At 35.9% G+C, this 27,757-nt stretch overlaps 1 protein-coding gene and 1 long non-coding RNA gene across 7 annotated transcripts in view; both read right to left on the bottom strand.

Moving 5' to 3' along the window:
- On the bottom strand, positions 1,161-12,193 carry LOC110260240. Its single transcript, XR_002343166.1, has 4 exons — positions 8,789-12,193; positions 7,813-7,940; positions 6,060-6,086; positions 1,161-1,720 (listed from the first exon to the last, which is right to left on the bottom strand). It is a non-coding gene; the product is annotated as an uncharacterized LOC110260240 (long non-coding RNA).
- ANGPT1 (angiopoietin 1) overlaps positions 13,624-27,757 on the bottom strand; it is a 308,232-nt gene continuing 294,098 nt past the window's right edge. For 4 of the 6 annotated variants that reach the window (XM_021088688.1, XM_021088686.1, XM_021088684.1 and 1 more), the window contains one exon: positions 13,624-16,050. In XM_021088688.1, coding sequence (XP_020944347.1) covers positions 15,890-16,050 — 161 coding nt within the window. In that variant the 3' untranslated portion in view covers positions 13,624-15,889. 6 annotated transcript variants of the gene reach the window in all.

Raw genomic sequence — 27,757 nt, 5'->3', positions numbered from 1 at the left:
ATTTGCTGTTTCCTCATCTAGAACATTCTGTCCCCAGAGGTTTTGCCTAGTTCAGTTCCTGGTATTAAAATCCTCTTGAAGTCCTCTTCTCACTATTGTTTGACCACTTTTCCTAAAATGGCCCCCTCATCCCCTGCCGCTGCATGCTCACATCCTACCCTGCTTTATCTTAACAGCATCGGTCCTTATCTGAGATAGATACTATTAAGATCTGTCTTAGTTGTTAAACTATTTATGTGTCAGTTAAATCTCCCCTAGAAAAATACAAACTCAGTGAAGTAGAGAATATGTTACTCTTGTTCCAGACTGTGGCTTAATGTACATAACCTACCATATTAATAAACAGACAAACAAAACAAATAAATGTTGGAGGAGGTGGCTTCTAACTCCCTTTTCACTCTCCCAGGAGTACTCTAACATCTCCGTGTTTTAAAGCTAAGGCCAAAGAGAGGCGTCCCCATTGTGTCAGTGGAAACAAATCCGACTAGCATCCATGAGGATGCAGGTTCAATCTCTGGCCTTGCTCAGTGGGTTAAGGATCAGCGTTGCCATGAGCTGTGGCGTAGTTTGCAGACATGGCTCAGATCCTGCGTTGCTGTGGCTCTGGCGTAGGCTGGTGGTTACAGCTCCAATTCAACCCCTAGCCTGGGAACTTCCATATGCTGAGAGTGTGGGCCTAAAAAGCAAAAAAAAAAAAAAAAAAAAAAAAATTAAAACTAAGGCCGAAGAAAAAGAGAAAACTTTGCCTCTTATCAACCTAATTTTTGTCTTCTAAGTCACACACTCCCCCCTGCTTGGGTTTTGGATATGAAATTGTACTCTGCCTTCAGGGGAAACACTCCCCTCAGTTGTTGCTTATTTATTATCCATGACAACTTCTTAAAAAAATTCTTTCTATCTTATTACTGGGATCTCCCAGCCTCACCTTCCCTATCCCACTCTAGACTGGGCTTTGCAATTGTTCTACTTTGTTTATAGTGAGATTCCCAAAAGCAATTTTGGGTAGTCTGCTATTTGCCCCAGTTCCACTAAAATGTTAATGAGAGTACCTCCTTCCCCCAGGCCACAGATCAAAATTTCCTCAAGATAGAGAATGGATGTGTGTACACGTATAACTGAATCACTTTGTTGTACAGCAGAAATTGTCACAACGTTGTAAATCAACTAGACTTCAATAAAACTTTAAAAAATGAAAAAAAAAAAAATCCCTCAAATAGGCTTCCACACACACATGCAGATATATACTCAGCCTTCTTGTAACACTAGCACAATCGATTCTATTTGGGAACATCTAATTGGTGCTGGTTTCCTGACAATCTTGTCTTTCTAGACCTGGTCTTCCATTACTCTTGCACGCCTATTAGTAATGTATCCTGCTCACTGATGCATATTACCTCTAGCTAGGGATGACCCTTTTCCTTATTATTGGGTATTCTTTTTCTTTTTTCTTTTGACATGCCCTCCTAAAAATGTTGGAACAGCCGTGCTTTCTCCTTCCTTGGTTGAAGGTGTCAGTTTGCTTTCTGGGAACCAGGCCGTCATTCCCATTCACTATTGTATGGAAGGGAACTAAGAGCATTCATGCAAATAGAATCTGGGAGACTTGCCTTAACATCCACAAGACCTGGGATGGAAATGATGAACAACCTTTGTCTGGATCCTCAGTATGTTGCAACCAGCATTCAGGGTGTGACAGAATCAGGGACAAGACCTTAATATCCTAGAAAAAAATAAATACCTGAGTTAGTCCAGTTATTAATGTTTCATTAAATTTCCTATCAGAGTGACTGGTATGATATTGAGGGTTTGACACAGTGTTGTCCTAACAGAATTGCTCATTCCTTGCAATAAAATGCTTATTTGGTTTTTAGCTCTCCATTTTCTACACAGTGGGTGCTCCATAAATATGGAGTGGTTGGAATTTGGAATTTCAAGTGTCATAATTTAGGGGTTATTGGCTCCATATAATTACCACTGTGAACTACAAATATAGCTAAAATTGGATCTCTACCTTGAATCATTTCCATGCAGCTTCTGGTCTAAGTCACACAGCAAACCCTTAAGGTAGAAAATTACCCTTCTTTTTTTTTTATAGCTCCAAGTTTATTACTGAAGGCTAATAAACAGTGGTTAATAAGGAGAAGTTTTAAATTTCAGGCATGTTTTTAGAGACTAAAGCTAATAATATTATTAAGTGGAAGCAAAGAAATATTTGTTTTGGTGGTAGTTATTAAATATCTAAAAGAAGCACACATATCATGCCTCAGCAATTGTTTTGTGGTTTGACTCTTGCTTCCTTAAATATAGGAAATGGCACTGAGAATAGCACAATTGTTTTTTAAACAGAGTCTACTTTTTAAATAAAGCAGCTATGTATAACATTCTAAATCAGACTTCAGATATTAGGGCGTACTTATTTTTAAGGACTGTGATAAAATACAGCTCATCTTAAACGAAATTACTGTTACCATTAAACATTGATGTATCTATAATCAGGTCATTAAAAATGAGTGAAATGAACCTTAGATAATAAACTAAGTACGGTCAACCAGGCAAAATTTTCTTTTCTGAAAGAGTGAGAGTATATATAACTTAATAAATATTTAATATTTCAGTTCTTTTTAGCTGCATAAATATTTATTTAGGTGTGCCAAACCCTGAGCTGGATCTAGGTTGACAAATACGATTGAAACTTTCGTCTCTACCTAGGAGGCGTTTACAAGAGGGAAGAGTGGTTTTGAAGAGAGGTTTCTACACCAGGGAATCTGTAGGACAGGACTTTGCTTATAGAGGGAAACATTAAAACATCTGTTTCTATTTATAAAATTTAATTTTTTTAATAATAAAAAAATGAATCAGTAAAATGTAAAAACTAAAGATGTCCAATGCAAAGAAACTAAGACTTACTAACCACCCACACAGCCCATGGTGCCTTGACTTTCACATTAAGTATGAGGAATTTCAAAAGTAGTCAGATTGTAAAAATAAACATACACTTCTGCATAATGTATAACATAGTAAGACACACAACTAGATCTTACAAATTTTTAGTAATTAAAATAATCAATATATGGAAGACTTTTTTGAGGTTTGTTAACTTGATGATCAAAAACAGAAAGCCAAATACTTTTAGGGACAGGATCATTCTTCCTGTCACACTAAAAGTGGCTAAAGGAATATACAGAAAACAACATAAAAATATGGTTACATATTTAAATGCATGCCTTTGTCATAAAATCACTGAAAAATGCACAAGATTGATGCAGATGGGTAGACATGAGTATTAGAAAGAAGCCACCCAACCTATGAATTTTGCAATGCAGATGGAGAAAGGCACAAATGTTACTAACATGTCTCAGCTGATGTTATTTTCTCTATTCGGTTTCAATAATGAAACAAAGAACTACTTATTTTTTATAAACCACAAAAGGAAAGATGTAGCAGAGATGACGCATTCTTGGTAGAAAATTATTTTCTTAATAAAAACAATGTTTTGTGGAAATAACTGTGAATAGTAACCACTGATGAAGCAGCTGCTTTTTTTACTGGACGTTTTCAAAAGAATTCCAGGGAAATGTTGAGGAGAAAACATCATTTCCTGATTTCTTCATAGGTAAGCTATTTGGATGAAAGGGTGCTTAAGTCCAGAAATGCTTAGAGTATATAAACTCTTATAGGCGTAAGATACAGTAGACTCCTTAAAATACTTTGGATTGTGATCAGGTATAGTCATAAAAATCTTCTGTATACACATATAATTGGAGACAAAATACTTTAAAGGAACTTGTAAATTTTGGACTTAAAGCAAATCTACATACTTTTTAATTGAAGTATAGTTGATTTAAAATACCACTTTCAAGTGTACAGCATAGTGATACGGTATTTTTATAGATTACGCTTCATTTAAAGTTACTATAAAATATTGGCTATTTTCCCTGTGCTATACAATGTATCTTTGTAGTTTGCTTTCTACCTGATAGCTCTTAATCCCCTACCCTATCTCACCCTTTCCCTATTCCTTCTCAACTGATAACCACTAGTTTGTTCTTTCTATCTGTGACTCAGCTCTGTTATATTCATTCGTTTCACTTTTTTGATTCTATATATATGTAACATGCTGTATCTATCTTTCTTTGTCCGACTTTATATCTCTAAGCATAATATCTTTCAGGTTCATCCATGCTGTTGCAAATGGCAAAATCTTATTCTTTTGTATGGCCCATTAAATACATATTAATGTATGTAAGTTTACCACATCTTCTTTATCCATTCAACTATTGATGGACACTTAGGTTGCTTCCATATTTTGGCTATTGTAAATAAACGCTGCTATGAACATGGGATGCATGTATCTTTTCAAGTATGTTTTTGTTTTCTTCAGATATATATTCAGGAGTTGCATTGCTGGATCATATGATAGTTTAGTTTTTAATTTCTTGAGGAATTTCTATACTGTTTTCCATAGTGGCTGCAATAATTTACATTCCCACCAACAGGGTCCTAGGGTTCCCGTTTCTCCATATCCTCACCAATAGTTATTATTTGTGGTCTTTATGATGATAGCCATTCTGACAGGTATGAGTTGATATCTAATCATGTTTTTTATTTGCATTTCTCTGATGATTAGAGATGTTGAGCATATTTTCATGTGCCTGTTGGCCATCTGTATGTTTTCTTTGGAAAAATGTTTGTTCAGATCCTCTGCCCATTTTTAAATTGTATACACTTTTCTACATAAAAGTGTATTCCAAACTTGTTGATGATAAATTGATATTATTAGTAGGATAAATAATGGACAATTTTTAAAAAATTATATATTTATTCTAAACAAAGTTAATATTCAAAGGAATATTTGTTATGGAAAAATAATTTTGAGAGATAATGTTAAGAAGTTTTTCCAAGTTAAACAATTCTGTTTCTGAAAGTGCTTTGACTGCATTTACTCTGAAACTGTATTCCTTGCACATTTAAAAAATATTGGAAACATTCTCTTCACCTGTTGAAATTCTTACACATAAAGAATCCTTGTGGATTTTGAATTCATTTATAAAATACTCAAATGTAATACTTTGATCAGTTTGTAAGAAAAACTGATACATGAAGGAAGATTAAAAGTTACTAGTCAAATTTAAAGAACAACATTTGCATAATCTAGAATGAGGTTGAAAAATAATTTTTTAAATTTAATAAGTCTACTCTCTGATGCCCTTTTACCATTTGGACATGCAAGATTCCAAGATTTCTCTTTCAAATTTTCCTGATTGTTTTATAAACATATGTTACACTTTGTTCCGTTAAATATGAATCCTATAAAAGGTACAGAGGCTGGATAGGATTTAGGTTTGGTTTTCAGCAAGAATGCTTCATAAATAATGTTGTGTGATTCAACCAGTAGTCATTTGGTGTTTAGTTCTTTATTTTTATTAAGGTCAATAGCTATTGCTATTGTAAATTAGCAAGTAACAATAATATCTTGTATTATAAAATATGATGGACTCATGGGCATGGGGATGAGGCAGTTGTGGATCAAGGAGGATAAAATAGAGAAAATAATGTTTGAGCAAAGTCTTAAAGGGTGTTTTGGAGATTTTCAGTAGCCCTGGACACAGGGTGGAAAACGGAAGTCATTCCTGATAGCAAGACCAAATGCACAAACATGCAGGACTTCTGTGGGGGAGATTTTTATGTTTGAGAACTGTGATTTACAACAGTCTGGCTGCAATATATTTCTGGTCTAGCCCCCAGACTTTTAGCATCTCAGGGATGATGAAGAAGATTGCCAAAGTGGGGGTCAATGGTGTGGAGTGTGACTGGAGATGGGGTCTTCATGCACTTGAATTTCCATAAGAATCTAGAACTTCTACATTGTGCTGGGGTCAGGAAGCCCCCAAAATGACTGAAGTGATTTCTTTCCTGATTTGATGGGGATTTAAAGGTAATATTAAGATGATTAAAATATATAATCTATTATGTAACATCATCACAACATAAAGTATTATGATATTTCTTGCTTGTCTGGGCTTGTGAAATTGAGATTTATACTCACAAAAGTTACTTACATTATCTCACTGTTTCTGACAATGATACTGCAAAGAAAAAAAAAGGCAAGTAAAAATTATCATTATTATCCATATTTAATAGACGAGGAAACAATTTCAGAGAGGGTAAGAGAATTTTCCAGTGCTCAGTCGTTGGCCTAGATCTTCTGAAAATATTTTCAGGTGAGGTGTCCATCTAAAGATATCTGTCCTCTGTGGAAGGTGGTTTCTTTGGACATTAGCTATATATATATGACAATGTTTTACTGAATATGCATCATTTTCAAAACACTAGATCTATTTCCTGATAAGGGTATTATTATTCTACCCTTTGTTTCTCAACTACAGTAGGCAGAATTTTTGCTGTATCACCCCGCATTATCCCCAGGACTATGAATGTGATGCATTTCATGCCTGTCTCTGAATGCTCCCATGTTTACAGGGCTAATGTGATTAGATTAAACCCATACAGACAATCTGCCCTGAAAAGAGTCAGGAGCTGAGTATGGCCACCAGCTCACCTCCAGCAGGAAAAAGAGATTTCAGTTCTACAACCTCAAGAACTTCATTCTTCCAACAGTGAGCTAAGATAGATCCTCAGCTCCAGATGAGAATACAGCTTGCTGAGGCCTTGATTTTTGACTTTGTGAGACACTGAGCAGAAAGCTCATGGCAATAATACAAAAGGACAAGACAGCTTGAAATAAATATTTTGATAAAATGTTTCTTGGGAGGAAAGACAAAATAAGGTTTTCATGTTGGAAAACAGTAAAACACACTGAAATGTCTTATGCCAAATACATGCTTTCCAGTGAAGTGGGGATACTGAAAACAAGATTGAGCTTGCATTTAATCACTTTTAAAAACATGAAAGAGTGAATTATATGGTTTATAGGACTAAAAATGCTGTGGTTCTATATAATCAGGGAGGAATGAGGTTGGAGCAGCAGAAAGGGTAGCAGGAAAATAGGAAATGGGGCAATGAGAGGTATGCCAATAGGGAAGAAGTCAAGAATAATATAGACTATAGATGTAGGCCACTGCCTTGGTTCTGGGCCAGTGTAAGCAGTACATATAGGATGCATTTAACTTGGGAACCACCCTAAAGAAATATGATGACCCCCTTCATCTGAAATAGCCCAATGTTACAGTGGGAGAGGCATCTTCTCATGAGGAAGGGTAGTATGACTTGTCTGCTCTAATGTATATCACTCCAGGTTCATCTCCACTTTGGAGAACTTCCTAGTCCCATGGTCGCCCCCAAATTGCCTCAGGGACAATCATTTTTATCTCTTCTCCTCCAATATAGATGGTACAAATCTCTATTATCCATTGTACGTTTGATTCTAGCCTGGTACATGTAATAAAATTTTATAAAGGGAAGCATAATGGTAACAAAAATAAAATATGATTCACAACTGGTATTTAGATGACTTCTTTGGGAGACTTCTTTGCGTGCCTGTTCTTATAGAGGCACCTCTTGATAGTTCTCATTCAACTGTCCTATATCTTATTGAAGGCATCTTTGTTTATCAGTAGTCAAGAACGTGCTGATACATATAGACTTCTCTTGATTTGGGTCCTGCCAGAAATAAAGCATGAGCAAAGGATTTAAGGGCAAGTAATTTACTTGAGAGATAATTCCAGGAAGACTGGTAAAGGATTGGAAGTAAGACATGTGAGAAATTAAGACAACAAAGAGTGTGCTACCAAGCTAGTGGCTCATTTCTCCTGGCGAATGTGGGATACAGTGTAGAATACATCCCAGAGTTACCATGATCAAGGGGAAAATAAGCCGAGGTGTTCATCCACAGATATTTGTCAACTGTTGAAGACTGTTCATTGGGACATTAACCATCCAGTTCTTCTAGGTAACCCTGTGCAGGAGCTGAGGCTGCTCTCCTGGTCAGAAAACAAACAAACAAACAAACAAAAACAAAACAACAAACAAAATTCAACAAAAACGCCCCCCCCCCAAATAACCCTTGATAGAGAATCACAAGTTGCAAGTTTTCCCAGCAAACAGGCTTTCCTATGAAGTGGAAGTGTCGCAAGGCACCAACAGTGTCTGCTGTGAAGACATCTCCGAGTCTTGACACCAAGAGACTACCAGTTAACACACATTTACTGAGCCCTAACTACATCCCAGTCACTCTCTCCAAATGGCTCATTCCCTTTCTTAATCTACAGTATCACAAAAGCAGTAATATCAGATATAGTCCCAAAGAGACCACAGTAGAGGATTTTGTGGAGGTTTATTGGTACAACAATGGAAATTCCCATGTCTCCTTTTCCCTGCTCCACTGCCCCTGGAAATGCTGTTATCCTGCTCTCTGGGTGTCCCCTCCTGGGGTGGGGCTCCGATCAGTGTTGTTGCTTGGTACTAGACTCAGGTATAATCACTTGTTTGGACATAGGTAACTCAAATATTATCAAATGTTTTTGTCATGCTAGGATGCAGTGCTTGTTTCTGGTTGTTCCTTATACTCAAAACAAAAAATATTTAATTTTGAAAAATGTAGCCCATATGATTCTCATTAGTACATAAATAATCTGATATTCTTTTTACATGAACTCTTAAGTTTGGAAAAATGTGTCTTTATAATCTTTTTGTTGAAAGCAGAAAGGCATTTTTCTTAAAATACAAACACTCAAGAAAAAATTTCTGATAGATAAATTTGAGTTTCTGCAGTTTTCATTCGTGTGTCTATCCATCCCTCCACCCCCTCACCCAACCAGCTTTCACTTACCATCTAAGCTGTCTTCATGTTATACCAGCTGCTGGAAACACAAAGTAAAATAAGACATAGGACGAGAATTCAAGTTACTGCCTGGAACAGAAAAAGATTGTGTAAATCACTTGACAATTGAGATTCAAGAATATTCTAGACACAATAGTGGGTTCTTATTCCAAAAAAATCCATCTCCCCCCAAAAAACAACAAAAAACAAACTAGTTAAATTTGATATCTGACCCAAATGCTCATTATCTGGACAGAGAACAAGTACATTCATAGTTGACTGGAACACAAGTCAAACTGAAAACCTCGTAAGGTAAGTAGAAGTAAAATGCCATGGAAGCACAGAGGGTGAGTAATTGATTTTAGGGGAAGTTGGGTGGACTTCCAAGAGGATCAGTTTTTCTTGAGTGTGAATATTTACAGGCACAAATGCTGCAGGCTGATGTGGGTACCAGGTGGGTAAGGTGACCTAGGTGTGGCAGAGTGAGCATCTAGGTGAGGCTATTTCATTACTTTCACACCTATGAAAATCACTGGGAAAAGTGGATTACTCTGTTCACATTCATGACTCCCAATCTCAATTAAACCTTTAGAAGTACTTTATAAAGTTGTAATTCCTCTGGATGTTTAGTTCTCCCATTACCTTAAGGAGTTATTCCAGACCTATTTTCAAACACTATGTAATTGAATTGCCTATGCTCTCATAAAGTTTCCTTCTCTTCCACTTTTGTGATGAAATAGAAGCCATTCGTTCTCTCCTATCCCACTTTTGTGATGAAATAGAAGCCATTTCGTTCTCTCCTATTCTCTTCTCCTAGAGGAAGAGATGTTTATCCTTCTGTTCAAACTAAGCCTCCTTTCACTGCTGCTACTCAATCTCACGTTCTGAGCCACCTCAAACACACTTGTTTTGTTAAGGACTTTTCTGTTCCTTCTTTCAGCCCCAGTTCCTCTAAAGGCTCATTTTCCTTAGCCTGCAAGTACATCCACACACCTGTCACCCTAAAAACTATCCCTATCCCTGTCCCTCTAGTACTCTATCTCCTTTCATTCTCAGCTATCTTTTTGAAAGTCTATTCTAAACCAGAGTTTCTCAAACTTTAATGTTAAAATAAGAGTCATTTGAATCTTTTTAAAATAAAGATTTTAATTCAGTAGTGGGGTGGGGTCTGAGATTCTGTCTTTCTAACAAACTGCCAATCTATTATGTTGTCCTCAAAGTCATTCTAAATCAGAAGGGTCTGAACTCTAATTTCGCTCTTGTTCTTACCTTCCATTTATTCACAACTCTCTTGTTCTGGTGTCTAATCCCTACACCTCTAATCCTGCCGTCACGAAAATCATCCATGGCCTCTTGAATGCCAAATTCAATGGACACTTTTCAATCATAATGCCTCCACCCTTTATAGTGAGTTTCCTGATGCAGTCGACTCACCTGACTTTCATAATTCCATTTCCTCCAGATGATTTTTCTCTTGTCTGTCTAGCCATAATTTATCTCCTTTTTGAATTCTCTTTATCTGCTCCTTAACACTTTTATGTTCCACCAAGTTTTTCACTGAGATATATTTCACTATATACTCTCTTGAAATAATCTCATCTAGTCATTTTCATTTATGCCTAGGTAATATAGAGTCCAATAACTTTCACTTTAGTGCTGCTTGAACTCAGACCCATATATTCCACTGTCAAGCCTGGTATCTATAAATCAAGATGTAAATAAAACTGAACTCATCAGTCACACCCCCAAACTCTTCCCCTATTTTGGACATTTACATCATTGTCTATCTAATTAACTAAGACAAAAATCTGGAATGACCTTGACCCTTTCCCACTCTCCATCTAAACACTGAATTATTCAGATTATTTTTCCTAAAAACCTCTCAAAATTCAGCTTATCCAGTTCATTCGTATTGTACTGCTGTGTAGATCATCAGGTCCTCATTCTAACAGACTTGTATAAATGTCCTCACTGATCCAGTAATTTCTCGTTTTACCTCCTTTCAATGCATCTACTAGTTGCAGCAAGTACAGTCTTTCAAAAGTGTGCAAAACCCTTCATTGTCTCCCTTTATCAACAAAATAATGCCCAAGCTTGGGAACATGACTTAAAGTCCCTCATTGTCTAGCCCTATCTCCAGTCTCATCTCTTGCTGCCCCTCTCTCAAAAAAACTTTACAGTCTATTCACACTAAATGACTCAATGTTCCCCATAACTCCATGCTTTCTGACATCTTTATGCTTTTGCAGTTCCTCTCTGTCTCTCTGCAAACTCTCAATAAACTTCCAAAGCAAATCTCAGATGCCAATGAAACATATTGCATAAATTGAGGGAGGCCTACATATTTCTTTAAATTTTAAAAACATGTACACACAGAATTTACTACTGAGTAGCAGCTACTTGTTTTCCTTCCACATTATTATTATACACGGCTATACATAACACAAACTTCACCACTTAATTCTTCTTGCTGCTTAAACATACTGATTTTATTAAAAGCTTTTTTTGTACAGCTCATTAATGTAACTTGCTTATTTTTCTCACTGATTGTAAATTCCCTTATGCCTTAATAATCTATACTCTTAATACCTTCCTAATGCTTCTTCTGGATGCTGGCAGTTGCTCACTATATTTATTAAGAATGATTCATACTCTGCCACTAAACCTATAAAATATCTTAAGGGGAGAGCTATGTAACTATAATCCAGCAACTCATTATGAATATTATTGTTATACCTTTCTTCTCACAGAAACATTTGAGTTAATTTAGAGCCTTAATAATTTTCTCCTCTAACATTTATATCAGTGTTTTGATGCTTAGACATTAAAGTACATACATATTCTTATGTGTGCTTATGTTTTTTAAGTCCATTTTTAACTTACAATGTTTTAGTATCTTTTTAAAAAATCAATTCTGGTTTCTTACAGCGTATGTAGGAAGCACACATGTACTTGAAATGTTACTCATTTAAGAGGAACTTGGGTAGGGTAGTCCCAGTTCTGGGGCAGAAATAGCTGATAATGGTACACTCCTTTATACTCTTTCCCTTTTACACCAAACTCAGATATACTTAAAATGCATGCTACTATTTTACACTAAGTTGTCAGAATTTATTGCCAATTGTCATATAATAATAAAGCATTTAACAATTGACAGCGAATCCTAAGGCAAAGGAAACAAAAGCAAAAATAAACTAATAGGAGCTAATTAAACTTAAAACTTTTGCACAGCAAAGGAAACCACTGACTAAACAAAAAGACAACCTACTGAATGGGAGAAAATATTTGTAAATGATTTGACCAACAAGAGGTTAATATCCCACATTTATAAGCAGCTCAAACAATTCAACATAAAAAACCCAAACAACTCAATAAAAAAGATGGGCAAAAGAACTGTGTAGGTATTTTTCCAAAGAAGAAACACAGAGGCCAAAGGCACAGGAAAAGATGTTCAACATTTCTAATCGTCAAAGAAATGAAAACCAAAACCACAATGAGACATCACCTCACACCTGTCAGAATGGCTATCATCAAAAAGAACACAAATAACAAATGTTGGCAAGGATGTGGAGAAAAGGGAACCCTTGCTCACTATTGGTAGGAATGTAAATTGGTGCAACAACTGTGGACAACAATATAGAGGCTTCTCAAAAAAACAAAAATAGAACTACTATATGGCCTAGCAATTCCACTCCTGGGTATATACCCCAAAAACCAAAAAAATACTAATTTGAAAAGATACAAGCACCCCAATGATCAAAGCAGTATTATCTACAATTGCTAAGGTATGGAAGCAACCTAAGTGTCCATTAATAGATGAATGGATAAAGAAGATGGAGAGTGAGTGAGTGTGTGTGTGTGTGTGTGTGTGTGTGTGTATACACAATGGAATAATACTCAGCCATAAAAAAACAAGGAAATCTTGCCATTTGCAGCAACATGGATGGACTTGGAGGGCATTATACTAAGTGAAGTAAATCAGAGAAAGACAAATACTACGTGATACCACTTGGTGCAATCAAAAAAATAATAAACTAGTGAATAAAACAAAAAAGAAGCAAACACACAGACATAGGAACAAACTAGTGGTTACCAGTGGGGAGAGGTTAGAGGGGATGGGTGATATAAGGGGGAGGAAAGAAAGGGCTATTATGGGATTATATTAAATCATCTGTGTGAAACTTTTTCAAATTGTAAAGCACTACAGAATTTAAAGACTTCTTCATTCAATAAAAAAAAAGAATGCCCAAGAAATTAAACTAAAAAAATAGTCAGGACATAACAATCACACAGTAGAGATGTTGGACTCAGACCCATTGCTTTGATCTAACATTCTAATGGAGTTTAAGCTTCTTTATTACATGCAAGACTGAAAGATATTCAAAGATTGAGGCTTTAGTACATTAAGCAGTTTTTTTTTAAGGAACCCACACTTTCATAGATCTCTAATTTTAGAACTTGTAAAATAGTTTAAAATGAGATGAAGTTGCACAAATATGATACTTTCAATTTTATTTAAATCAAATAAAGCTGTGATTGGTATGAAGAAACTAGTATAGAAACTACATAAATTTAATTAACATAAAAATTTAAAGACAGAATCCTACTGCCTAATTATCTTATCCTGAAATAGTTAAATGCAAAGGATAAATTAAATGCAAACATGTAGACATTACACGATGTACACAGTGGAGTCATAAAACATTTTATACTGTCTTATTATAAATGGAAATAATATTTCACTTTTCAAACACAGAAAACAAAACAGTAAATATCATATTTTCCTTTTTTTCATTATTTCATTTTATTTTTGTATTATGAGTTGGGAAAGAATATTACTGGTAAAAAAAAAAAAAAATCTGTAGGAACACAAAAAACCCAAAACATTCACTTTCATTCACTTGAATCAATCAGGAAGGTTTTTAGGAGTTATCCCTATGGTGCAGTAGGTTAAGAATCTGACTGCAGTGGCTCAGGTCACTGCAGAGGAATGGGACAATCTCTGTCCTGGCGCACTGGGTTGCCACAGCTGTGGCATAGGTCATAGCTGCTGCAGTACCGATTCAATCATCCTTGGCCTGGAAACTTCCATATGTGATGGGTGCAGCCATTAAAAAATAAAATAAAAAGGAAAGTTTTTAGAGGGAGAGCATAAATGGTGCTATGAAGGAGTCACCGAGAATAGAGAAGCCGTGGAAAATCTGAAAATATCACTTGTAAGGCAAAACAGGGTTGCGTACACAAAGCACTATAAACAGTTGATGGTAAACTTTAAAAAATAATTTCCTAAAAATGTGAATAGCTTTATTCTTTCAAGGAGAGGAAAGGTATAAAGGCACAATAGATCAAGCCACCAGGTCTGAAACTAGTATTGTTGTCCTGATAAAAAATTTTATTTTCTAAAAAAGGAGACCCAATACGGATTTCAATTTTATCTCATAGTACCCTCATGTTTTGATAAAAACTGTTCACTCCGGTAACCTTGAATACTTAGAGGCAGAAAGTACTTCTTGATAAAATATTGTAGTAAATTCAAATTGCCACAAAAATATGTGCCCCAAAATTCACTAAAAATAGATTATCACGTAGGAATATTTTTATTAAGAGATTTATAGTGACTATTAATTAGAATTATCTTAGTCAAGTGACTGTGATTAATTTTCTTTTTGGGGGTGTGTTTTCCTTAGCATGTAACATAAAGTCTCGACAATTTTTTCCACTAATAATAATGTATTAAAATCAGAAATTGCCTAAGAAAACAGACAAGGAAAAAAAAACATGAGTAAATAACATGTTTCATAAAGTGCTATGGTAGATTTTTTTTGAAAATGTGTTTATTTGCATCAATTGAAGACACTTCATATTCCAGATCAAACACCTATTAGGTTTACTGTGGATATAGACATGCTATGTACAATGGTATTTATAATTCTTCTTTCACTTTTCATAGACTTCAAATTGTATCTCTTATAGAAGCTGGAACAGGGTGAATCTGGAAAGTAAGTTTCAGTTAATTAGCAAAAATTAAATTAACATGAAATAACATGGTGAAGAACTAAGATCATTTTAAAAATAATGAAGTTACACTTAAGTGTACATATGCAAGAAGATACTATAAAATGAGCTGTTCCAGTTTACTTGGTTTTATTTCAACTAACACACTCTAAAATACTGCTTTCATGTATAATATCAAAGGAAATATTAAATGCATGTGTATTGTTTTAAGGGCTTGAAGTATATTTCACATTCTTTAAACTTTACTCAGGCTATAAATATATTTATATATAAGTCAGTTATTTTTTTAAAGTAAATGAAAACTGAAGCATGGGGGGGATAATTTTTCACCTTATATGTCCATATTTGAACTGTCCACTTTTTTTTCTGAAAACTGCATCCAAAATATCAGAGTAATGGACTGTGTTTCTACCTCACACTGCTATTCTTCATGCACTACAATTCTTCATAGTTTAACAAAATGGAATTTACATTTGAAGATGTGTTAACTGACATCAACTTGTAAGTATGATTTAGGAATTAGGCTTCTGAAATCCATTTAACCAACTCAGAGAGCAATGCTAATCTTTCTGAACTTTTATTAAAATTGTGCAACAGTACAAACTTATTGTTAGTGGGTTTGCATAGAAATAACACCATTTATTGGTGCAACACATCTTTTCCAAAGAATTATAGCAGGCCTGTTTTTATCCTTCATGTATACTCTTTTTTTGTTGTTGTTCCTATTTTCTTATTTGTCTTCCGTTTTACATGAAATAGACCATGTTTATCATCTGGCTACCAAAGTTCCAAAATAAGATCCAGTAGTAGTTTGAAGCACAGAGAGCTAAACAGTTTCTTCCCTTTTTAAAGCATGACAGTGAGTGGCATTCTCTGTAGTCAAGCCATATGAACACAGTCACCCCAAGTAGAGACTTCTGTGAACTCAAAAGATTCTACATTCACAGTCAAGAACCTTGGTGATTTCACATAACTGCTACTTGTTGCTGGAAGGGAGACGATACTGTTTGTCTCAGAAGTTTTCACGCAATTTCTCATTTGGTGGCTTCTCCAGATTTCTCTGTGGCTTTTATGATCACTTCTGATATTGTACTTTCAAAAGTCCAAAGGTCGAATCATCATAGTTGTGGAACGTAAAGAGTAACTGGGCCCTTTGAAGTAATGCCACTTTATCCCATTCAGTTTTCCATGGTTCTGTCCCGCTGTATAGAACATTCCATTTAGATTGGATGGGCCACAAGCATCAAACCACCAGCCTGAAAGATTAGTTAATAATGATAGAAAAAAGAAACAATTACATCATTAAAATGAACATTTGGAAGTTAATGCCATTAACTGTGGGGAAACATTCATATGTGTGATTATTTGCAAATAGGGGTTATTTAATAAATATCTTCTTGGTAGTGAAATTGTTTTAAATGGCATACAAACAATCAGAAAGAGGAATGCTCTCATGAAACTCAGCTTTGGTGTCACTCCACTGGGACTCATTTCCCAGTGTACTGATGGGAAGCATCTGGGCTTCAAGACACAATCTAGTCAAGCCTTAAGAGATATTCCACCTGAAGCCTGTTATTGGACATATAACAATTAATTACTAGCAGTGAAGTTCAGAAGCTTAGACAACCGGCATCTAAATAGAGAGAAAGATATGTTCTCCACCTATTTTGAAATTTGGCCAAGAGCTGGCCCTCAGCTGCTTCTGAAATTAATTGGATCCTGGGACCTGACCATGGAGTTGTTTTGCTGTGCCCCCTCCCTGCAGTTTATAGCAATATGAGATGCAGTCATCAACAGTAGCCATGTAATTCCTATATAAAAGCATTTTTTTGGTGATTGTTCAAGTTCTGCCTAAACTTAGTAAGCAGAAAAATAAGTTACATAGAGATGCTAAGCTTTCATAGTTCTCTGCAAGGATAATTCAGTACTTTATTTTTTAAATGAATTAAGTTCTTAGATTTTTAGATAAAACATAGCACTTTTTCTCTCTCTCCTTAAGTAACACTACTAAAATCTTTAGGGAGAGAGCTATGCCAGAGACATTCTGGCATATTTGTATTTGGATACAGTTGACCTCCTTTTGATTATAAAAGTTATACCTAAGGGACTAATAGCTAAAGAAAGAGAGAGCTGTACAGCTGATGTTTAACTGTAACACAAGCATCATTTTCAGAAACTTTTAGAAAAAGTTAAATGGAGAAAAGCTAGTTCTCATTTTTCAGTTTTGGAAGATGCATACAGCTTGGTTCTGTTTATAAAGTCACACTAGAGGCCTAATAAGCCATATTAATCATAAATTCATACTAGGAAAAAGTAAGGTATGTCCACGAATTTGGAAAGACAATGTATTTAATGATGTTTTATCAACTGTATGCAAACAACATAGATGTTAATGCAGTCAAAACATGAGGGACAAAAAATGTTCTTATTTGGCAAGGAAAGAGGAAACAAATTCCACTTTTTTTTTCTCTTAAGATTAATTCCTTTGAATTTTTGTTTTGGTAAGTACAACTAATAAAAATATGCTATTTATACTACAAAAGACATTCTAATATTAGGGACTTCATTTACCCATAAGATTCTCAAAGGACAAAATTAAATTCAACTTGATTGCTTCAGTATTTTAACTTTCCCCTCCTTTTCTTTGACCTTCTTGAGGCACTCTTCCATCATGTTAATGAGCCTTTCCTAGTCTTTCAAATATCCACCATGGTCTCTAAAGCAAACACACTTACACTATTGTTGAGAACTACTACAAATCACAGAATGATCCTACAAGTTACATTAGGATACACAGGGAAAAAGCGTGTGGTTTTGTTTGGTTTATAGAGTCTTAGGAGTTCTGGAAGAGTGTGGGAAGGCAGAGGTCTGTTGCAACAGAAGGGCACAGGCTAAAGGATACATTCATTAGGAAACTTAGCTTAGGAAAAGAGATAGTAGGGGCACATGAGGGAGTCAGATAAATTGATCTTATGCATCTTTTCCAAAGTGGAGTCATGTTTGTGGTAAGAAGAATGGCATTCTGGAGACATTGAAAGAAGACCAGTATGGCTGGGTCAGAGTTACCAACAGAAACAGTAGCCTGAAGCTGAGAGGGTCTGAAGACGAAATCACATAAGTCTTTTGATCATTTTTCTAAAAGCAATGAAAAGAACTATATTCCCTATACTTGGTACCATATCTAACAGTTTGCTTAATAAATGTCTGGCAAGGGACTAAAGGCTTTTTGACAGGTTTAATGTTTCTACTTATAAAGCCTCTATAATCTGAACTGGTCTAGTTTCCTGAGAAAGCTATAGGTGATAAACACCTGAATATATAAAATCCATATGTATTACATTCATTCATTTTTTTTCTTTATTCAGTATGTAATTATAATGAAGTGTTGTCAAACAACACTTAACAAGACAGATATGGTCCTTACCCTCAGGGAACTTAATCCTAATGTGAGAAACAGACAAGAAAGTAGCAAATAAAAAAAAAATCTACAAATGATGATGATGAAAAGGAAAATGAAGAGGAGGAGGAGGAGCAGCTAGAGGGGGAAGAGGAGGGACAGGAAGAGAAGAAGGGAGGAGCCAAGAAGAAGGAGGGAAAGAGAGAATCAGGGAACTACAAAGGAGAATAATGGAGACCTACTTGATTTTTCACATACATGGAAGAAATTGATATTTAACGAGACCTGAAGAATGAGGAGACAACCATGTGAAGATGGGGTGAGACTCTTCTAAGCAGACAATAGCACATGCCAATGCCATGAAGTAGAAAGAGAGCTTCGTGTGTTTATGGACTAAAAGAATATCAGTGTAGTTGGTATGCAGTGAACAAGGGGGAGACTTGCAGGAAATGAAGGTGGAAAAATGGCAATGTTGGTGGAAATCTGAACAATGTGTAAAAATTTATAGTTCATCTAGTCTACTTGTCCATCATCAGGTGAATAAGTAGAGCATTCCCAAGGAATGGGAACCAATATTTGACCAGGAGAATCAGATCTGCCAGGTTAATGTTTAATCAAATATTATTTAGATCCCTCATTTTGTAACTGGTCTGCCAAAGCCATACTGAGCATACATGGCAGCATGATCAAGGCGAAAAAATGTATTTAGAATCAATTCAGCCAATACTAACCAATAAATACACATAAGGGTGAGAGCTGAGTAAAACAAAATTCCTGACTTCAAGGAGTATACAGTTTTGTGCAGGAGAGAGAGACAATGACTGTTTAAAAAATGAGATGATAGCTGTTAAACAGAGATGAAGAAAATCTTAGAAACAGAGGCAGAATGTCCTGATTGTGGGTCCATAAGGTTCACTCATCACTTGAACTGGATCCTGAAGGATGGGTGTGAGATCACTGGACAGAAAGAAATTATAAAAACAGTATGTTCTCTGAGAGAGAAGGAGACAGTGCCTGCCAGAAGCTTGGCTTGGCTGCAGTGCCAGTGGGTAAGGGGTTGGAAAATACAGGGCTAGAAAAATAAACAGGAGCAAGAACATGGAGGTTTTTATTACATGTTTAGAAATTGTCTTGAGGGCAATGTAGAGCCTAGAGAACACCAGACCAGAAATTAGAAGACTGAGATGTTGATGCTGATTTTACAAATTAATAACTAAGTGGTCTTAGGCAATGGTATAAATAATATTTGATATTTATTAAGAAGTTAGTGACTATACTAAAATATTTATATGCATTTTCTCATTTTATTCCCCAAACAGTCATATGTGATGTGGCGAGTACTATAATGAAGACATTGATGCTCAGGTAGTTTAAGGAATTTTTCCAAAGTTACACAGCCACTTACCTCCTCATTCCAAGATGTGGATTACAAACGTCCAATCAATCATTTTCACAGCACAATTGCAAAGATCATATAAGATGGTACCCTATTAAAGACTAAAATCCTAAGTGTTCTTGTGTAAGTTATGTAGGAAGTGGGCAGAAGCTTTAGAGCAGAAACAAAAAGGATTAGATCTTAAGGGGCATCATAATGATTCAATAGTGAAGACCAGGTCATCAGTGCCAACATACTTCCTTATTTGCTTGGTAGGGTTAATTAGAGAAATATGAAAATAATTTGGACCCAAATGAGTACAGCTGTTCAATGTTTGTATTATAAAGATGTGGCATTTAAGTATATAATATAGTTTTTGTTTTCAATAATTTGTTTTGATTTCACGTGGAAATCAAAAGGTTAAGGTATTTGATTATCTCTTTATCTTAAGACCAGTGGGTCTTGCACACTATGGACTATCAGAGAACAATTGATAATAATAAAAATGATGAATTAAGATGGCAGAAATGAAATGGTAATTATTTCTCGTGATAATTTCAGTTTGTAGTGTCCTTTATAAAATACTTTGAATTTCAAAATCACAAATATTTAGTTACTTTTGTGTAAGTATTCTCTGCTTTATTTGACAAGGAACAAGGAATTTCTTTGTATCAAATATTTCAGGGAGCTCCCGTCGTGGCGCAGTGGTTAATGAATCCGACTAGGATGAGGTTGTGGGTTTGATCCCTGCCCTTGCTCAGTGGGTTGAAAATCCAGCGTTGCTGTGAGCTGTGGTGTAGGTCGCAGATGCGGCTCGGATCCCACATCCCATGTTGCTGTGGCTCTGGTGTAGGCTGGCAGCTACAGTTCCGATTTGACCCCTAGCCTGGGAACCTCCATATGCTGCGGGAGCAGCCCAAGAAATGGCAAAAAGACAAAAAAAAAAAAAAAAAAAAAAATTCAGTTTGTTCACTTTCTACCTCTCTTTGAGAAAAATTAAGCTTAGTGAAGTCTTTTAAACATAAGTCCTAAAAAGATGTAGTTTTAAAGCACATTTATAGAAAGTAGGCGAAAGTACAGAAGACTCTTGGTTATTCATATGTACTTTTTAGTATTCACAGATCATCATATGTACTAATGGGTACTTTATGTAAGTTTGCATAGAGTGAACATATAAAAGAGTATGCCTGGGTTTACAGTTCTTCTCTGATAAGATACCAAGTAACTGGATTTTATATTCCCTATAATCCCGAGGAAATATCAACTTTGTTTTGTAAGTGGCTGGGAACAACAAATGAGCAATATGTTAAAGAAGTTAATCTAAAAAAGGCACTTTAAGAGTAAAAGACCTCTTTGATGAAAGCAAAGGATGGAAGAAAGCAGCAGCTTCCATCTGCTGTTGGGACAACTGATAAAATGTCTCAAATGTTTTAAGATTGGCAAGTGCTGAGATGTACTTTGCCAAGCATACTTTCTGTATAACCTGTAACCTTATGTATATTTTAATAAGAAATCTGAGATGAATGTTTCTAATTCATTTACACTTAACTCATTAAAATTTAGTTTTGTAATAACTATCCCAGGCTTCTCAGGCCTTTAAAAATCATTTGAGTCTTTTATCTTTGAAGCAGAAAATTCACATTTTATCACCAATAAGTAAAACTCTGCCCAGAAATAGGAACTTGATTCTAAAATTTGTACTCAGGAAGTTCAAATTTATTTGAAAGTCAGGAAACCTAAATCTCAAATTCTTCTGATCCTAAACAAAATGTCTATCAACACTTTTTTTCTAAGGTAAAAAGTACAGCAAAATAAAAAGATATATCTGTGGTTATCAATTTCTTTCATTCATTTTCAATGTACACATTATAATCAGCAAAAGAACTTGCACAAAGAATACATAGAAACCTCTTTCATTCCTATACACTAACGACAACAAAAAAAAAAAAAGAGAGAGAGCAAGAGAAATTAAAATATTCCCACTTACCATCACAACAACAAAAAAATAAAATATCTAGGAATAAACCTACCTAAGGAGGCAAAAGACCTGTATTCAGAAAGCTATGAAAGAAATCAAAGATGGCACAAACAGATGGAAAGATATAACACGCTCTTGAATTAGAAGAATCAATATCATCAAAATGACTATACTACCCAAGGCAATCTACAGATTCAGTGCAATCTGTACGAAATTACCAATGATTTTTTTTTTTTTTTGCAGAACTAGAACAAAAAATTTGAAATTTGAATGGAAACACAAAAGACCATGAATAGCTAAAACAATTTTTAGAAAGAATAACAGAGCTAGAGGAATCAGACTCCTTGACTTCAGACTATACTACAAAGCTACAGTCATCAAAGCTGCAGTGTGGTATTGGTACAAAAACATAAATAAAGATCAATGGAACAGAAGAGAAAGCCCAGAAATAAACCCAGGCACATATGGCCAGTTAATCTACAACAAAGGAAGCAAAACGATACAATGGAGAAAAGACAGTTTCTTCAACAAGTGGTGCTGGGAAAACTGGACAGCTACATGTAAAAGAATGAAATCAGAATACCCTCTAATACCATATACAAAAATAAACTCAAAGTGGATTACAGACCTAAATGTTAGACCAGATACTATAAAACCCTTAGAGGAAGTCATAAGCAGAACACTCTTTGACATAAATCACAGCAATATCTTTTCTGATTCACCTCCTAGAGCAATGGAAAAAAAAACCGAAAGAAATCAATGGGGCATAATTAAACTTAAAAGGTTTTGCACAGCAAAGGAAGCCATTAACAAAACAGACAACCCAAGAATGGGAAAAAAATCTTTGCAAAAGAAGCAACTGATAAGGGATTAATCTCCAAAATATATAAGCATCTCATTCAGCTTTAAATCAAAAAGCAAGGTACCTAATTAAAAAATGGTCAGAAGATCTAAATTGACATTTCTCCAAATAAGACAGACCAATGGCCAAAAAACACATGAAAAGATGTTCAACATCTCTAATTAGAAAATGCAAATCAAAACTACAATGAGGTATCACCTCACACCAGTCAGAATGGCCATCAGAGTCTATGAACAATAAATGCTGGAGAGGGAATCCTGCTACACTGTTGGTGGGAATATAAGTAAGCTGGTACAACTACTATGGAGAACACTATTGAGGTTCCTTAAAAACTAAATATATAGAACTATCATATGATCCAACAATCCCACTCCTGTGCATCTATTTAGACAAAACTGTAATTTGAAAAGATACATGGGAGTTCCCGTCGTGGCGCAGTGGTTAACGAATCCGACTAGGAACCATGAGGTTGCGGGTTCGGTCCCTGCCCTTGCTTAGTGGGTTAACGATCCGGCGTTGCCGTGAGCTGTGGTGTAGGTTGCAGACGTGGCTCGGATCCCGCGTTGCTGTGGCTCTGGAGTAGGCTAGTGGCTACAGCTCCGATTGGACCCCTAGCCTGGGAACCTCCATATGCCGTGGGAGTGGCCCAAGAAATAGCAAAAAGACAAAAAAAAAAAAAAAAAAAAAAAAAAAAAAAAGAAAAGATACATGCACCTCAATGTTCTTTGCAGCACTATCTGCAATAGCCAAGACATGGAAGCAACCAAAATGTCCATCAACAGAAGAATGGATAAAGAAGATGTAGTATGTATATACAATGAAATATTACTCAGCCACAAAAAAGCATGAAATAATGTCATTTGCAGCAACATAGAGGGATCTAGAAATTATCATACTAAGTAAATCAGAAAGAGAAAGACAAATATTGTATAAGTTCACTAATATGTGGAATCTAATAGCAATGATACAGAGGAACTTACAAAACAAAAACAGACTCAAAGATTTCAAAACCAAACATGTTTACCAAAGGGAAAATTTGGCAGAGGGAGGGATGGAATTGATATATACATACTATATATACATGGAAGAGATGGTAACAGGGATCTACTGTATAGCACAGTGAAATTTACTTGGTATTATATGGTTGCCTATTTGGGAAAAGAATCTGAAAAGGAATGGATATATGTACACCTGGTTTATTCTGCCATATATCTGAGATTAACACAACTTTGTGAGTCAACTATATTGCAATACAATAAAAAAATTTAAAAAAGGATTTTTCTCTTTTATCACTAAGGATGAGGTTGAAAAAAAAGTCTGATTGGTTCCATAGTCATCAATGAGCTCATCATGAAAAATCACTCGCTGAGCTCACATGTACAAAGTCAGCCCTACTGGTACTTAGCCTCAAGGTGCAGCTGCATGTTCTTGTGTGCAAGAGGCAAAGGATCTTTCCAGAGGTCTGCATTCCTTCTGTCATTATATACTATAGCCCTTCAAGTCAAGGATGTGGCTTTTTCCCCCCTTTCTCTTCTTTTTGTTCCATAGATAAGAAGTTGTTTATCTTGGCTAGGAATCTTAAATTCATTTAAATCCTCCAGGTACTCTCTTACAGTCTTATTCCTCTGTTGGACTTCATTTAACTTTTAACCATGTTTAAGTGAGGAAATCCTCATGCAAGTGTGCTGTAAACAATAAAACCAAGCTAAATTCTTGTCTTTGAATGCCATTCCTTTTAAGAATTCCAGTAGAAAGAGTGGCTACGGTAATGACTTATCTGGAGGTCACATTCAAATCCTACCTCTGACAATAATTCTGTGACCTTTGGCAATTTATCTAACTCTTCTGTATCTCAGTTCTTGCCAAAGATCTCTTTCAAAGGGTTTGTAGAGGTGGCATATAAGTTATTAAATATAAATCATTTAAATACAAAATGACTGTTATACATTAAGAGTGTGATGAATAAATAAAAATATTTATTAATTATTACAGTAAAATACAAACAAAATTAAGCATTTGGTTATTCTCATCCACATCAATTATTAACCTTTGGTGGCAGCCTGGTGTTAAAGGCCTATATCAGTTCTGTTTCACCCTGTTTCAAACTTGTCTTTTAAAAGACATTTCCTGATATTTGTTCTTTTTCCAATAAGTGAAAATTCCCCACCCCCATAAAATAGGAATGTAATCCTAAACTTTTCACTTAGGATGCTCAAATTTATTTGAAAGTTGAAAACTTAACACTCAAATTTTTCTAATTTGGAGTTTAGCCTTCTGGGGTTTGGTTATTTTTGAAATTAAGTCCCAGTCTTCGATATTCATCTTTTTGTTCCATGTGTGCATACAAATTAATCTATATATACTTAGGCATTTTTAAATCTAAGTTCACAAAAGACTCACATTTATACTCAAATTGATTTGTTTTTATGTCTTCTCACCAGGATCATTTGTGATTCTGCAGTGTCCTCATAGCGTCTCTGATAGCCTGTTTATTCATTTAACCCATATTATTACCACATCCTATGTGAAATGCACTATGCACTGAGGTGAAGAGCATGAAGTTCTTGCCTTCAAGGAATGTACATTTTTGTGGAATAGGCTTAGAGATTATGCACTAAATAAGAAATTGCTTTGAAATAATGTAATGCAATGTAGATTTCTGCTGTCAACATTAAATTACCCAAATGGATTCTTTCCCTCAACATTTTTGCCTTAAAACCTAGGGAACACCAGTTATCTGACAATGGTTAACAGGTCCTTCCTGGGTTATCAAAAACTTTAAGATGATTATATTTTCCCAAAGATCCTGTCATTTCAACCAGTTAGAGAGGCTGTTAATTTCTTTCATTCTCTTTGTCTTCTTCAAGATTATATAGCAGGCAAGGCAATCATTTACCAAGTGTCTACTGCTAGTATCTGGTAAGTTCTAGGTATATGTACGAAAGATTTATGTGTATGGCTTTGTCCCATCTTTTAGAATTGAACTGAGAAATATCCTTTGTTAGCTTTAGCAAAGTCTCGTCTATTGGCTGACATAGTTTATGCATGGGAAATAGAGATTGGAGTTTCTACTGCAACGGATTCTTTCTGCAGAAGGTTAGGTCAGATTTTTACACAGCTTTTATATTATGTATCAAATATGAAGTTGGCCTGAAAGAAAAGGTAAGTAAAAGAATGCAAAACAATACCATATTTTGTTAGTGTATATATATTTTTTGGTTGACTACCTTTAGTGATTATAGTTTCTGACAGACTTGCAGAAAAATTTATTTTGAAGAATGTTACCTTAGTACAAAAGACCCTGTTTTCTCGGAATGCAAGTTTGCTTTGAATGTGACAATCTAATGAGAAAAAGTTTTCATTTTCATAATTTTAGAGTCATAGATTTTTGCACATTTATGTTTATATATAATAAATGCATACAAAAAAGCATGCACTGAATATTACATTTCTGCTTTCTAAGTGCTAAATAATACAGAAAACATTAGGTTTATAATAAAACTGATTCCTTTACTTGGGCTCAGAAGGGCACAAAAAGGGATTATTTCCTTCCACTATTGAAATATACATATTTCTTGTAATATCCTATATAAAAAAAGAAACCTATGGAAAAAACTAACAAATTTTCCTAAGGCTAATGAGTCAAAGTACATGGATATTTCTGGATTATAAATGTATGCTGACAAATCATCTCATGACTCATTAAAGGGTCAGTTCCATAGAAAATGGGTGTGGCAATTAGATGGTTTGGTCCATAAGAAATGTGAAATGATGAAGGGTAGGATCAAGAAGGTGGAGGAATAAGATGTGGGGCTCACCTTCTCCCACAAACATATAGAAAAAAAAAGTCTACGTGTAGAATGATTCAAACAGAACATCTACTGAACACTGGCAGAAGGCCTGAGATCTCCAAAAAAGGGCAAGAAACCCTCCACATAACTGGGTAAAACAAAAGAAAAAAAAGAAAGAGAAGAGAAAAAAGTAATCAGGATGGGACCAGCACTCCTGAGAGGGAACTGTGAAAGAGGAAAGGAATCCACACCTTGGGATTCCTGACAGGGAGATCAGCCAGGTGAGGGGGAGCCTCAAAGCCTCAGAGAGAAGCACAGCAGCTGGTCAGAGGAGGGAAAAGCAGAGAGAGTGCTGCACAGACCATCAGTACCATGGCCGGGGCACCAGAGCCTGAGACACTCAGGTGGGCGCTGAGGTCAGTTTGGGGAGAGTACTAGGGTTGGCTATGTGGAAACAGCTTGAGGGGGCTGGGGAGCAGTGTGCCTGGGGCTGGGGAGTGCAGTGTGGGAGAGGGCCTGGGCCTACAGGAGAAACAAGGCATCATTGCTGGGGAGGGTGAGAGGAGGAGGGGTGGGACCACTGTAGGAACATCTTTTTCTGTATAAGGTCAGGCTCTCAGATAGTGGTGCACCTGCTGCATTGGCTACAGGGGCAGATGCAAATGACCACAGCCATCTAGGACTCCTGAGGTGGGTGTGGCACACCACCACTAACTGTCCCATAAACAGACATCATCCATGGCCCCAGTCACTTCAGGGGTTGCCTCTGCAGAGAGCCCTGTAACCCAGAGCCACCCACTGCCCTCACTCCCCTGGGAACGCACATGACCTGAAGCTGCCACTTCAAAGGCTCTGGGTGCTGGCCTCACCTCCCTGTGGGTCACTGCCACTACCCCAGGGCCCTGCAACCAGGAGCAGTCTGCATTCACATCTTGCCATTTGTCTTCACCACTACCAAGGGCCCACAACCAGCAGTGGCTAAAGGCCCTTCCAATTGCCTCCATCTCCCTGGAAGCACACATAGGCCATACACTGGCTCACTCCCTATCAAGGGGATAATGGCCAGAGCACACTGACGAAGGAGACAGAAAGCATCCAAACCAAAAGCAACCTTTATGTCAAAAAAAAAAAAAAAAAAAAAAAAAAAAATAGCCCTCACAAGCTACCCAGGGATGGTCCTACATAAAAATATGCCTCCAAGACTACAGTAGATAATTGTTTTCCTAAACTTACAAGATAAGAAAAATATAAGCAAAAATGAAGAGGCACAGAAAAAATTTCCACTTAAAAGAAATGGAGAATTCCCCTGAAGGAGCAAACAATGAAACAGACCTCTGCAGTCTGACAATGAATTCAGAAAGGAGATAATGAAAAATACTTAAGAAATTAAGAATGGATATCAACAGTAACACAGATTACTTTAATAAGGAACTTAGAAACTATAAGGAGGAGCCAAGAAAAATTAGAAAATTCATTTGCAGAGATGAAAGCTGAGTTAAAGGCATTGAAGAACAGAATGAATAATGCAGAGGAACAGATAAGTGACTTGGAAGAGAGAAT

Source organism: Sus scrofa, chromosome 4, assembly GCF_000003025.6.
Source record: "Sus scrofa isolate TJ Tabasco breed Duroc chromosome 4, Sscrofa11.1, whole genome shotgun sequence".
Taxonomy (NCBI): Eukaryota; Metazoa; Chordata; class Mammalia; order Artiodactyla; family Suidae; genus Sus; species Sus scrofa.
Note: the sequence above shows the minus strand (reverse complement) of the source record. Positions and strands in the feature narration are given on the sequence as shown.